The 14757-nt window shown below is 47.9% G+C and overlaps 2 protein-coding genes across 3 annotated transcripts in view; one reads left to right on the forward strand and one right to left on the reverse strand.

Annotated features, from left to right (window-relative positions):
• Nucleotides 1-1581: 1581 nt before the first annotated feature.
• Nucleotides 1582-12654, reverse strand: LOC8054037 (inhibitor of growth protein 3). Of its 2 annotated transcripts, XM_029977919.3 has the most exons (11): nt 12491-12654; nt 12182-12259; nt 11947-12018; nt 11757-11857; nt 11604-11669; nt 10565-10661; nt 8866-8913; nt 7125-7417; nt 4656-4879; nt 2566-2731; nt 1582-1748 (listed from the first exon to the last, which is right to left on the reverse strand). In XM_029977919.3, the coding sequence occupies exons 2-11, from the start codon at nt 12207-12209 to the stop codon at nt 1632-1634; spliced, it is 1212 nt and encodes a 403-aa protein (XP_029833779.3). In that variant the 5' UTR covers nt 12210-12259; nt 12491-12654; the 3' UTR covers nt 1582-1631. The 2 variants fall into 2 exon arrangements, with proteins under 2 accessions (XP_029833779.3, XP_042142602.1); XM_042286668.1 differs by having other exon boundaries at nt 12182-12646.
• Nucleotides 12655-13114: 460 nt separating this feature from the next.
• Nucleotides 13115-14757, forward strand: part of LOC115318190 (mediator of RNA polymerase II transcription subunit 23) — a 45861-nt gene continuing 44218 nt past the window's right edge. The window contains exons 1-2 of the mRNA XM_029977892.4: nt 13115-13430; nt 14085-14204. Of these exons, the coding sequence (XP_029833752.2) occupies nt 13380-13430; nt 14085-14204 (171 nt within the window). The 5' untranslated portion in view covers nt 13115-13379. The remainder of the gene's footprint in view (nt 13431-14084; nt 14205-14757) is intronic.

A 14757-nucleotide genomic window follows, 5' to 3' on the forward strand; every position in this document is an offset into this window, starting at 1 on the left:
TTCTTTCTAATATTGTGCGTGTACCTTCGATGGCCCACGTGACCACGGTGAAGAGTGAGCGCGACTCGAACCGGCCTCGGTTCGAGTCGCGCGGTTTTCGGTCGGCGGTTTTCGGGCGGAACGAAAACGAATTTCGAGCCGCGAATTGTTTGCTGGGTAGTTGGGCTCTCATGTCATGTACAAATAAAAACCTTGGCGAGCATAAATACCCTGTCAGTGTCCCTTTAAAGACCCCAGGTTAGCGGTTGTACCGCACTAGCTAAATTGCTTATCAAGAGCTGAGACAGCAGACGCTTACTTCCGGCTGAATAAACATACACACAATAATTTGCTTTTGCTCAGATGGTGCCACACATGCCCAAATCTGCTTTGGGATATCCATCTAAAAAAAAAAAAAAGCTTTGTTTTTGCTTTGTTGTGTCATGTGCCTCTTTCCTGTACAGACACCCTTGTGAAACGTTTCAATATGCATTTATTGATTTACTTATGCGAATTATTTTACACCCAAATAATGTTCAACCACATCCTGTAGTTTCGGTTGTGAAATGAACTTTTAATCCAAGCTGCAAGACTAGCGGGGCACTAAAGAGGACTCTGCAATCGTCTGATCTTCTTCGTGGGCCCCAAACATCCTAAAAATATTTTTAAAAAAAATTACAATCACGCGACGCCGATTTCTTTATTAAAATTGTGATGAAAGGTCAGGAACCACCGTTTTGTGGATTTTTAGGATACTTAGGGCACGTAGAATCAGTTACAACCAAGAACAAACGATCACAGAATCGTCTTTAGGGCCCCTTTACGCTGGGAAAAGTTCACTTCGGTGTACGGACCTTTTAGGAACTCTTGGGCACACAAGGAGCCTCTGAAAGTACTCTAGGAAACCTGCCCCTGAGAACTGTGAGAACCTGCATGCCCTTTCTCTTTGGCGCGCTTGGTTGGGTGGCATCAAGATAGCCACCAGTCAGTAACCCCTGCAATTGTCTACATTTGGAAGTCCTTTGGGAAACCCCTGGGTTCCCAATACCTTAACATGAAAATCAATTGTGTACAGAGTGCACCCTCCCTTTTTGGCAGGTTCAGCTTGGCTGGCATCAAGACGGCCTCTATGGACTAATCAGCAAGCTCTTCTGCTGTCAGAGGCACATTGAGGATTTATGGGTTCCCAAGAAACCAGTTTGAGAACCCGTCTGGTAAACCCCCTCCTCGACAGGTTCAGAACCCAGGGTGCAGTATACCCAACACCTCGGCAGGTTCAGCTTGCTTGGCCTCCAAAGGGCCACTAGCAAACAGTCAGCAATCTCTATGCAAAGTGCAAGTCGTCTCCTTCTTGCACAGGAGTTGCTGTGACATCAGAATGACGCTGAGCTCCGATTCTTTGATTGGAAGGCTAGTGGGTTGACCCTAATGCTAGATGCCTTGAGGTCTACCCACTATTTTGTTCAATCAGCTAATAAGAGCTCGGCAGTCTGGCATCATCGCAACATCTGTGCAAGTAGCAGACAAACTTGTGCTCCGCATTGTTGTCCCCAGCAGATGGTAGGGAATGCCTTCTGAACCCGAGAAATGCATGGCCAGAGCTGCGTTGTGAATGTGATGCCGGGTAGGCTTTATTCTGTGTGATGCGCTGCTCAGCGGTCCTTGCGGCCTCTGCGCTTCATGGCCGAGGTGCACTGGGGACAGAACCACTTGCCCTTCGGAGGCTGGGAGATGCCCACACACGGGTAGTGGAACCACTCAAACGGGCACTGCAAACAGAAACACGAGAAACCCTGAATCACACTGAAGGAATGCAATAAAACAGTTTCCAACTTCACATTTCAAACGTTCCGAGTTGCAGGGCGTTCCCGAGAAAAGAGAACTGTGTTTTTCATCCTGGGCAAATAAACTATGTAATTGCAGAAAGCTCGAACACCGTGAGAATGGGGCGCTAGCAGTAGGGATTGGATGTGAATGTTTGAGGATTGGACATTACCTGGATCAAAACGACGAAATTTCTCATGAGCTGACGTCCGCCTAAGCCTAATATCGTCAAAACAACAAATGACTGTGTGGGTGCCTGTAACATTTATATCAACGGAAACATTTTTTTTTTTCGTTGACAAGAAAAAAAAATATACTCTCTTTCTTGCTGACGAATGTTTTTCACCGATAGGAATACCACATACACCCACAACGTCAGTTCTTGTTTTGATGGTATTAGACTTCTGTGGATGTCAGTCGGCTCCAAAAGAAATTTCGACTTTCTCAATTATCATCCGATAAAGGTGACGTCATGTACTCAAACTTTTGCGTTCTATTCCAGGGGTCCTGGATTCAATCTCCAACCATGCCCGTTTCGATCTGGACGAGCATCGTACCAGCGTGCGGTCATGTATCACTCCCGCATGATGCACGTTAAAGACCCCAGGCTAGTGGCGGTACCGGGTAAATTTCTCATCTACAGCATAAACCAGTGTCGCCGCACCTTAAAGGGACCTTCCACCGCATAAAAGAGTGAACATCAAATCTGGTTTTTGCAGCATGTTTTCCCCCGTATACGAGAGTGCGTTGTGGAAGCCTCACGTCGTCGTTGTCGCAGGCCACCATGTCCCCGTAGGAGACCTGGTTGCAGATGCAGTAGCGGGGCTCGTTGGGGTCGCAGCCCCAGTCCAGGTTGTCGTCCAGCAGCAGCAGCGAGTCCCCAGAGTCCTCCCCGGCCACCAGAGGGGGCTGCCCGCCGCGCCCGTGCCTGCACCAGGTGAGAGGGACGACGACGGTCGGGCGTTTAACCCTTTGACGATCACACATCTGAAAGTGCCAGCCTGAACGCCAACCCGCGTGTGCCGTGGGAGGTGTTGCCGCTGTTACGTCTTTGGCAAACTACGAACGTTACATTTGCCAAAGACGTACCTGGACAGTCCTGAAAGGTGAAGGCGGAAATTTTCCAGGTGCTCGACACCTACCAGATGTATAGCACGGGGTGAACCAAATGTGGAACTACTACTGCACCTGTGGACTGGGTTCCCACAAGCCCTCGGTTCTCTCGCACTCTACAAACCTGGGGGTGTCCCGAATAAAGCACCCGTGAGGGCTTTCACCGCGATCACAATTCACAATTTGCTCCAGGGGACCAGTTACGGTGAAGAGCAAGAGCGTTGTTGGCTACTGATTGGACGTGGTGCCACAGCTCGCGCCACTGTTACTAGATCAACTCAGTTATGGAACTTTTCATAGACGCTGCACATTGGAGGGGGTCCGAAACCGTGTCCGATTTTTTTGCAGCTAGGTGGCGCTGCCGGCGCATTATTCCTAGGGTGCCTAGATGTCTGTCTGTCTCAGGGTGAAGACATCCATTGTTGTCCGGAATGTGCCAGCGCGTGACGCTCTCGCGCACTCGGTGCGTGACTTGGGCGGTAAGATGGCGTCTATGCATCAGCCAAAGCTACGCGCTCGAGCTGAGTGACACCGGATTGCGTGCACTTCAAAATGCATAAAAAAAAACGATTGGGCGGAAAAATGGCTGAGATGTCACCACTCAAGCAAAAGCGCGCGTGTGTATGAAGGCACTCTAATTATTCCACGCGTTTTCGTCTGCTATTGCTCTGCGGCTGCTTGCGAGTCCCGACTTCTCTCAAGGTTCAGCATGGTTTTTAGTTAATTTTTGCCCTTTCGCCATTAAAAATTACAATTTGAGCATGGAAAGCGCCATGATTGTTTTGGCATACGCTTTGCATTATTGTAAAATGCTGCTGCCTTAGCCGTGCTGACAGCGCGAAGCGTTTCGAACAACCCTAATTCGTTGGCGCCACAATCCGGTGGCTACAATCAGGGCAAATTTGTACATACTGTAATAGTAGATGTGCCGATGACTACCAACTGTAGCAGAAACAATTTGAAAGTCGTCTGCTACTGTCAGAAAAAGCGCCACAAACATCCGTAAGCTCAGTAGGCCAGATGCAACGGCCACAAGCGCACCGGCAATGATGATGATAGCGAGTATTAATGCGGAGCGCGCACCCTCTAACAGGCGCCACGCAAAGGGACCCCCCTCTGGAGCGGAGTTCCATAACCGAGTTGGTTCTAATAACGTTGGCTCGCGCGTAATCGACCAACGAGACATTTTCGGCCTAATTTGCCAGTTCACAATCGGGCAAAAATTTGGTGAGAACATCTCACCAACATACAAATAGAGCAAGAGGTCTCGCTAACTTAAACATGTTCGTACTTAGCATTCTTCCATCCGCCAATCGACATTGGCTCGTGCGCGGCAGCGGAACAACTTACGGTTTGCCAACGAAGTGCGGGTTGTTAACGGCTTCCAACGCAAAATGCCAGACGCTTATAGTTCCAGCCTGCATCCAATCTCGCCTCACCGTGGCGCGTGGTTCGTACCGCACGATGCACGTTTGTTACGGTCGTTTAGCGGACGACATACGGCATTTTATCGTTTTATATCTGTCCACGAACGACGCGTCATAGCGGACGAACCACGCTCTAAAAATTGCTGGCGGACAAAGCATTCGCAAACGCCCATCTTTGCTCGCTCCGCAAAAGGCAAATCGCTCTCGCGTTGCTCATAATCGGACCCCAGGATTTTCAGCCCGGCCCCGGAGCTAGCGGGCCAGACCTTTCGAGCAACTGCGACGCAAAAGGGAAGAGAGCGGCGCCCTCACTTCTTGGACGACGACCGGCGCGGCTCGGCGGCCGGCGCCACGGGCACGGGCGTCGGGTTGGGGGACGGCTGCGGGGTCGGGGGGGCCGGAGGCGGTGTGAGCGAGGTCAGCGACCCGATGTCCTTGGAGCCCATGGTGAACTCGCGCGACGTCAGGCTCTGGAGGGACGCGTTGATTGCTTCGTAGCTCGCCTTCAGGCTGGCCGTGCGTCGCCCCTGCTGCATCTGCGGTCACGGAACAAACCACGAGGGGGCGCCAGAAATGAGTCGAGGCAGCCTTGTCGCCGACTCCGTTTCACTTTAATTCCGACCTCAGCCGACGCTACCCTCCGACGGAGCCAATCAAGCAGTGCCAAAAGCGCGTAGCCACGGTGCTCGTTGCCTTTGTGCGTTTGCGCAAGATCGCTGCACATTCGCTGTACGTGACTGGCTGAGTCGGCAACGCGCAAAGACGACGAGTGCCGTGGCAATGCGCTTTCGATGCCGCCCGATTGCCTCGATGAGACTGTAGTGTCGGCTGAGGTCGGACCTGTATTGCAGACTCGAAGTAAATTAAAAAAAGTAAGAGGGTGACGAATGCCTATGCGAGGTATCATTTGTTTCATACTCTTGCTTCGAAAAGGCTACTGCTGCAGATGCCCGCACGTGTAGAGCAAGGAACTAAACTCGCAGCACGCTCTTAGGTGTTTAGGTGGTTTTGGAAGAGGTCTGCCTATCGGCAACTCGCAGAACTATTCGCTGTTGTCAGCCTTCCACAGCTGGCCCTCAGTATGAGGTCTTTAGTAGGATTAAATCTGCTTTCATCGACAAAAACAGAACTAATGACAGGCTGCCAACTTTGTTGGTTTAACAATATGATGTGATGACTCCAAGGTCAAACAGTTCATTTGACACGCATCATTGCGCATGGCGTTGCCAATTAATAATCCTGATTGTAACTTCAAGAAGAGAAACCATAAGAGGGTGTCAAAATCTCGTGCCTAAGTCAGTGGAATTCACATAACAAATGTAGAGGGGAGGGTCCGCAAGTTTCTAACGTATTTCGGTTGCTTCGGAACGCGGGACAGAGGAGCAGACGCTGGTGGTGCCACCTCGGTAGCTTTGAGGCAAAGCGCCGGCCTACGGATCCCCAGGTGGCGGGTTTGAATCCCGGCCGAGATGCCCGCAATCTGAAGGACGCTTACTGCAGAAATGGCGCCGTGTAACCGAGCTTTCGGTTGCACGTCAAAAGATCCCCGGGTGGTTGCAATAGTGTGACCTCCAGTGTACCACATTTGTTGGTTTACTTTGTTTAGTTATGTTTTTTTCTTTCTTTTTGTCCCACCCTGCTTGGGTCTGAAATGGCCTGCAGTATGAATAAATAAATAAATAATCCTCAGTCCTCTACTGGGGCATGCCAGATGCGTGTCATTGGTTCGGCACGCAAAACCCCCAAATTTGACTTTAGACACTAGTGGTTCCAGATTGCCAATAAGCCGTTGACGAACACAAAGACGCAGCAAAACGTCAATTGCCATCTCGGCAGCTAATCCTTTTCGGGTTCGTTTAGCAAATTAACAAGATAACAGTCCCGCTATGCACGTTACAAAAGAAAAACTTTATCGAGTCGATAATTTGAATCTGTCAGGGGGAAAATTAATGTGTCCGTCGTATCATCTGCCTTTTTTTTCAGGTCTACCGTCCCTCTCCGTCTTGCTCATTCTCTCGGGAACACCGATGTAGGTGCTCGCGATTTGCCACCGCGCTCCACTCGTCTTTAGCCCCCTGGGTATAAGAGGGCAGGCCCTCGAGGCTCATTCAAACTCTCACGTTTGCCTACCACAGAATTCTAGCAACCTCCTACGAGGAGAGAACGCACTGGCACACTGACGCCATCTACGAGGTGACCCTCAATCTGCACATTATTACAGCGAAGGTTTTGTGGTATTTGCGAGATCAACTGTATGTACATCTATGAGAAATGTTTTTTTATTAACACTGTCAAAAGTGTTTTCACCGAAAAATAATTCACACAGAAAGAATAAAACACTGAAATGGACGAAGGGCAGACATTCACAGTCCTTTCAAAGTAAAATGTTGAAAGAAGTGTGAATGTCTGTCCTTCGTATACTGTCGAGACCATTTATAACGAAGTCAACGCGAATTGGAAATCAATTCGCTATATCCGCTATTTCGTTATAACCGGCTTTGGTTATAACGAAGTGCAAAAGGGAGTGAGGAATCAGGATCGCTTCGCTGTAGCCGCTATTTCGTTATAACCGACTTCGTTATAACCGGTCTCGACAGTATTTCAGTGTTTTATTCTTTCTGAGTTACTATAGTTTATCCAACATGCTCTGCTACGTGTCCAAAAAATAATGATGCGCGAAAAAATAGAAATTATAGGAATGTGACAGTGTTCCCGACAGATGGCCCCAGTGTGTTCTCTCGTCGCTAGAAGTTTTGAGAGGTGGAGCGACCCCAGCCCCACCTGTTGAGTGGCGGCAATGGCTTGCGAGGCGGCGGCTGCGATGGCGTTGCTGCCCAGGCCGTAGCTGAGCGCCGCAGGTGGCAGCAGCAGACGGTCGGGTGGCGCGAGGGGTGGCGCCCCCGCCACGGCCGTGGACGCCGCCGCCACCGCCACCGCGCCGGCCGCGGCCACCGGCCGCCCGGGCGGCTCCGCGGGTGCCACGACAACACGCTCCGTGGCGGGCCGCTTCTCCGCCTGCTGACCCGTCGACACGCCGCCCGGCGTAGAGGACGTTGTTGCCGCGTGCTTCCGCTCTGCAGAAGAGTCGACACGGAAGTCGCAGAATCGCCCAATAACTCTCGCTGGGTAATAACAAAGCCACTGTATAAGGAGTATTCACTGGCGGCCATTGCTGTGTGCACGAATGCCAAGCGCGCGCTGATGTTGAGCTTCTACAGTTCTTTTGTAACGTGCATCCCACACTATCCAGATTGCCGGTCTTATCAGCCTATTGATGTTAGCTCGTTCGGAGCATGCGCTACAAACGGCGCCTTAAAGTATGGCGTCCAGTGAATATTCCCTATAGCGAAGCTTCACCTCCCAGAACAGCGCTACGCCTTTCCCCGTGCCGCCTCTTGCGCCATTGGTCTAATGCGGTGCCACAGCAACCAGCTGAGCTGGCTCAATCTCTATGGCAACCGATAGAGCCGAACGAGGTCGACAGTTGCCGACGTGTCGTTCGGATGTTTCAGAGTACCGCCTGCACACCTGTTGTCTCCTTTTTTCGCTTCTTAAGTGGAGCAACAATCATATTGTCCGTGTATCTGCCTCTGCGTCTCACTATTTCCGCGTACCTCGAACATACTCTGAATGGGGCGCAGAAAACTTCAGGTATCCCCGTGCCGGTAATGCCAACCACGATTTTATGTGGCTTTTACCTTCTTTAACCTCGTTTCAAGGAATGGACGGAGAAATGAAAGTAGCCGCAGCTAGCAGCTCGGCTACTGCGACAACGTCCAGAGCCAAAAGAAAGATCACTATTGGCATTTCTCACGTTCTGCATCGAGGTCTTTTTGCGTCGTGTCGCTGCCATATACAGTGACTTAGGTAGTACCAAGCTCCGAGACTTCGCGACCAATAAGACCCAAAAGGCCGGTTCAGGCACGCACTGCTGCGCCAAGATGGTGCAAAGCCAGAGCTGCATCGGTGTCAGATACAACCTAAAAAAGACAGCGCGAGGGGGAAAAGGGCACACACGACAAAAGCCGTTGGGGAAAGCTTCCAAGCCGACGGCGAGGTAGTAGCTTTTATGCTCGCTGGACCAGTTGTAGGTCTATCTTTTGCCAAGCAATCATGCTCCATTTCGCACCCATGCTTTTGGTAGACACTGATAGAAATGAACCTCAATGTTCATAACCTACAAAACATGCAATAGCTTTTCTCTCCATGCAACAATTGCAAAATGAATTATATTTATTAAAAAAAAAAAAAAATAATTGGAGGTTCTTTCTTTTTTTTATTTTTTTTTGCATCTAGCACAAGTGATAATGTGATCTGGTGCTGATGCTCTTTCCTATGTTATTTGGCAAAAGTATAACATGGGGATAGCCAAAATCACTCTCCAGTGCTGTCTCAGCTTTCTGAAGTATGGGTCGATTAAAAAAAAAAAGAACTTTAAAAGACAGAATCACGTTCTATAAACAAAGCTCAGGCACGGAACAACCTGAACCACTGTGCATCCAATACGAAAGGTGGCACTCACTTTCGGCCTTTGCGCTCGATGGAGGTGGCTTGTCCAGTTCCAGTGATCCTGTAAAACAAAGCGTTCCTTACTTCTCCTAAAGCTTGTGCGAGAGCATGCGCATGTTGTCATAAGTAATAGCCTCACATTTTCTGTGTAAGGACCCTGGGATTCTTACATGACTTGCAAATGACACGCGACACTAGACAGCTCTCCAGGAGTTCCTTTTAGACATATTTGCTTAGGGTTTGTGTAGCCACCGTCTAAGTCGCGCCTCCACATAACTCATCAGTGTCACCAATACAGCAAGACGAGAAATACTGATCCTAGAATCACATTTTATAAACTGCGATCATTCAATAAGCAGGGTTTAGTGATCCCTATCTAATCCAAAATCCATTGCTCATAAAGCGGCTAGAGATAGAAGAATTTTTAAAAAGCAGAAAAAATAGGACATATGGCATCATTAGTCATAGGAGAGGGAGACAAAAATCGATTAGAAATACACCGACAAGACGAAATCTAACTGTCGCAGCATTTAATGGCAGTAAAAACTTCCACGAAATTCAACAATTCAAACTTTTACTTCAGCATACTAGTCAGTTGCAGAATTTTTGTATTATTTACTCACTATCAACAATTTCAAGGCATTTGGTGTCAACAGTTCGTTGTCAGATAGGAGTACAAGTTAATTGCCAATACAAGAAAAACTTTTCACCAAAAGCAGACTTGTGAGGGGGAAAGGTCAATAAACACAATAAACAACAGAGGAAGTGGTCTTGTTTGCCTGTTTTCCCCATTTCCAAAGTTTTTTTTTTTTTTTTGCTTGTTTTTTTTATAAATGTGGTTATAAACCAGCTGATGTTAAATCGGTGCATAGGTTAACATGGCTTCAAAATCCTATACATTAATGCAGCACATGAAAACCTGGTGATTCAGAACCAAAAAGAAAGTATCCTTATTTCCCATTTAAAAGTTGAATGTTTGCTATTTAAGTGTTCTCGCTCAGTCGCTGAAGCAACTTGCACACTCTCGTAGTCACTCATGGAAGCTGCAGAATGATGCTCTTCTTAACGAGCCATTACGAGTAGAAAACACTGCACAGGCATTTATTCTTACAAGAACCTCCTAGAGTTACCTTGAAATAGTGCTGGCTGTTCTTGCCTATCAAAGCTAGCCCTAGAGTTTTTATATTTTGGATTCAGCAATGAATTCAGCAAAGTCATAGGATCCAAAAAAAAACTCTGTAGGAGGAGATCGTGAAGGGGACACTGAATAGGCCTAATGCATGCCAGCCTGTGAGTACGGCAACCAAGAGACTAGAACTCCCCGACTGTCAAATTTAGGAGTTTTATGTGCCAAACCAGCAAAGGGCATCTGGCACGCCCGGCGGAGGACTGAGGATTAATGTCGAGTACCTGAGGTTCTTCTGACGTGCAACCGAAATATCAGTTACACGGCGCTTTCTCTGGAATAAGCCTCAGTCAAACTACTGGCACCTCAGCCTGGATTCAAAACTGCCATCAGGGGATCTGTAGGCCAGCACTTTGTCTCGGAGCCACTGAGGCGGCTTACTTGACTCTACATGAAAGGCAAATATTATTACTATTGTTACCATCCCAAGCCAGTCCTCGACAAAAGATTCATAGCAGCCACTGGCAGACACTGTTGTTGTTTGATTACATGCAGAAGGTATTTGACGAAACAAAGAGTTGCTTACGCCTCTCCAGGATCTCTGTGATGCCAGCGTTGTCTGCTTCAAGCTCCATCTTAAACTTTTGGAGCTCCTGGTCCAAACGCCTGAGGTAGCGATCCACCTGGACAAACAAGACATTGAATGGCCATGTTGTAAAGATAAATTCTACCGTCTAGCACACAGCCGAGCAAACCACAGGTTGTATGCAACTCCCTAGTCCTTTGATATAAAAAAGGCTCAAGGTACACCTAAGCACTTCTTATGAGTTGTGAATGCGAAAGCATGTACACCATTCTTCCGCTCCCTTATTTCGTCTGCAGTGTATTTGCGTCGACGGCAGAGCGACGCGCTCCGCCGGCAAGGAGAGAGTGCCTCTCCTCGCCACTCTGACCTCTAATGCTCCGTGTTAGTGGCACGCTGACAGACATGCAGCGCCATGGGGTGAGCGGTTGTTGAAACTGACACGCAGCGACCAATGGGAGCCTCGCCGACGCATGCCAGCCAATGGGATTGAAGCTGAAAATCCATCAGCTTTACTCCGCTTTTTTGGGAATGGAGAATTTAGGTGCCGTTGGCTAGCTTTTCGCGTGGTTTCATAGCTGGGAGCTGGCTTCACTTGATATGATGAGCCATTCCACTCTATGAAGGTGGATGACCAGCGAAGCTGTTTAGCACACGACAGAGACCTGACATAACGTGACGTCACGACTTCATATCAAGCGACGTAAATTTTTCCTCTAAATTTACTGGAAAACTGCATTGGTGAAGAGGTCACGTGACGTCATTTTCCCCGCTAAATTTGGCAACAAAATTTTCCTGGCAAATTTAGCGAAAAAATTTTACCGCTAAATTTAGCGGGGAAATTGACATCACATGACGTCACGAAGCCATGACATCATTTCTGCTGCCGCACACGAAAAATCCACGAGACCCTAGCCATAAACAGCTTTGCTGTAAACGAAAACAGTCAAGATGTACCGGAAGTCTTCGGCAATGAGGCTACAGCCCAGAAGGCGAATGACTTTTCCCGCCCTTCATCCGGTAGGTCTGTAAAGTGACTCACCAAGTCGTAGATCTGATTCGCTATCTGCACTTTCTCATCTGCATCCTCCAAGGCCTTGTAGTAATCCTAATGGGGCAAAACAAAAAGCGACATGAATTCATCTTTCGAGAAACAACTTTAACCAGCAATCAGCAACACCCGTCTTGGGCATACCTTTCGAATCTTATCAAAGTCCTGGTCTCGCTGCTCTGGTTTCATCTTCCGCGCGTTGGCGAAGAACTGTTTCACTCTTTCATCTAGGCTGTCCATGGCATCTACGACGAAAACGAAGATTAGGCCGCCAGTTTCCGCACAAACTACGAGAGCTTTCGCTTCCCTCTGATTAGATAGCACAATCTCTTACTTTGAACCTGAAGGTCCATCTCGCGCATTTCTGTGAACCTGTCCCGGAGCTCTTGAGGAAGGTGCTCGATCACTGCGGCAAGATGCAAGACCATCACCACAGTCGAACAATCGAACACCGGGTTTTCTTGTCTGTTATTTCTGCCGTAAATCGTAAGGTTAGGCCGCACGTAGAAGTCTATAACTATTAGAGAAATACTGACTGATTAAAATAAATAACAGCGTCGAGCACTTACTTTCGAGGTAATCTTCGAGGTACAGCATCCTGATCCTGCGGTCGCGACCGGTGGTGGTAGTGTTTCGCACCCAGTTGGCTATAAAGAGCACAAAGTCGAGTAGGTATCGCTGCAGAAACAACCTAGTGCAATCTCCTGCCATGTACGGCGTGCATTGTCGGCACTTTGTAGTCCTACGAAGATGGCAAAGATATTTCGGGGAGCTTTAGCGCACAAGCGTGCTGCGAAGAGCGTCCAATGCGGCCATTTTGCGGAGTTCGAGACCACGAAACGTTTTTGGGTGTGTCGGCCACCGTAAACTGCACGTACCGTCTAGTCAAGTCCGTCACTGCACCGCCGACGTATTTTCAGAGGCCGAATCGAGTGTTACTCGAGTTTGTGATTAAACAGAACACCACGACAGACAGAGAGCAAAACAAGCCGCGCTCCAAGAACTGCGTCGTATTGACCTGTCAAAATTCGACTGATTCGCGGAACGCAGAATTGGTTCATAAAATCGCCGCAACGCATGCAATGGCGCTAGTTACAAATTCAATCATTCAGTTTAATTTTTTTTTAAATTTTAATTTCACATGTTTTTAGCCCTTTTTTTTTTAAAAAAGCAATAAATTTGTACATGCGTACCTAAAGCAGCAATATTTAACTATTGTTGAAATATTTATTAAACCAACATAGAGTAATAACCTCGTCATTAAGAAAATTGTAATGGTGACTAGCGTCACTTAGAGAACGTGGTATTCAAATGCGAACTGGACAATAATAACGATAATAATCTCTGGAGAAGAAGGAAAAAGAAAGGACAAACACGAATCTCTAAACCCAGCTAGGTGACTGGTGCACGACTGAGAAATCTGCCTGGTTCTGGTATTAAACCAGGGAACCAGACGAGGACCTTCTCCATGGACCCTAATGGATCTCTCCATCATGATCTCCATCTCCATCGACACATCGACACCTATCGGCCACATTGTCATCGACAGTACAAATTCTCCTCAGCGCATCGGCGCTCCTCACGCCACCGGCAAGCTTGTTTGTTTCGAGATTCGTGCCGGCACGCGTTAATCCAATATTTCGACGTTTCGGAGCCTTCGCAGGCCCCGTCTGTTGGAGAGAATCTTCACAAAACATGCATACGCATCGGTCGGTGGCGTTGTGAAGTGGCACTTCGACACCTCGTGTCCCAAAAGTGCTTTCATCGATGACTGTAGAGGTTCAGGTTCAGGTGTCCCAGTACATCGACAACGTACTGGTAAGTAATAAAGTACCCAAGTGTAAAGTGACGCAAACAGCTGTGTAAGGGAAAACTGAGACAGTCCTCGCGACCAAGAAGGATTTCGACAGCAAAATGTAAAATAAATAACTCATGGGTCAAGAAGCGAAGCTACAGGTAGCTTAAAGGGCAAAGACATCTCCTTTCACTCTTGTCAATGCTGTGATTGAATGTTTTGGTCGCTGTAGCCTGCATCGCAGGAAATTAAAGCCACCTGCCGATAGTATGCAACTTTGAGAGATCACCACATTTACTGGACCCAAAAGATGGATGTTAAAGTAAAATATTTGCATCCATGGCAGGACAGTGGCGACATCTACTGCCAACGAATTATACCATTTTCGAATTTCAAATTGCCTCGATGTAGAATAAGGCCCCCTCGATAATGTCATGCACTTGTCACATTTGTACATCCAAATAGCAAAATTTGGGAAACGTAATCGACGTCTACACACTTGCACATGGCGTAAAACTCTAGCGTTCTTAGCGTAAAGTGATGCAGAGAGGTCAAGGACCCAGAGAAATGAATCCTTTGACACCTGTGTGAAAGACAGATTGTTCTGGATGGCACATCACTAGGGTCAGTGAAGGCACCCCCCATTTCATGACACGCTTCCGACAATTCCTTTGCAGAAAAATGACACCCTGGAGGAAGTCTTCAACTGCTTCATCATACACTCTCCAGAGATGCAGGAGTATAAGGAGCGGCGGTATCAAGACGACATCAAAAGCCTGTTCACCAACATCCCACAGGTAAGTCGAACGGACCACTGCAAATGAAACACATGGACGAGGGCTTTTTTGAAGACAAGAAAACTTAGAGCGTAGCCCTTTATAAATTTGGGAAGAAAAGGAACACATCCTGGATCACATAATGATGTACCTGTTTGGCTTGAGAGCATGTATGCTGCTCTTTGTTCCAAATAATTTTTGATCATGTCTTTTTTTTTAGCCTCTTATCTAGCGTTATAGACCGACACGCTGTTTCCAAACAAGCCCACGTTTGGCCACACCAGGTGTGGGCACTGCGCGTGCGCAGAAACCGAATTCGCGTCAAGTGAAGCGTCTGCGCATGCGCAGTGTCGTCGACAGTGCCACCGCAGCCGCATGACGGTTAGGGTTAGACCAGGTTCGGATATTTTCAAACTTTCAACTTTTAGTTCGGCAAAAGTTTGACCGGAGTTAGGCTATTATGCGCACATGCATAAATAAAAGTGAGCTGGCACTGTCTGACAGAGGAAGGGCACAGCATTTTAACTATTGGAAGAAATTAACTAAATTATGAAAAGCTTATATGTTTACTTTC

Source organism: Ixodes scapularis, unplaced genomic scaffold (assembly GCF_016920785.2).
Source record: "Ixodes scapularis isolate PalLabHiFi unplaced genomic scaffold, ASM1692078v2 PGA_scaffold8__174_contigs__length_109621045, whole genome shotgun sequence".
In the NCBI taxonomy this organism is placed as follows: Eukaryota; Metazoa; Arthropoda; class Arachnida; order Ixodida; family Ixodidae; genus Ixodes; species Ixodes scapularis.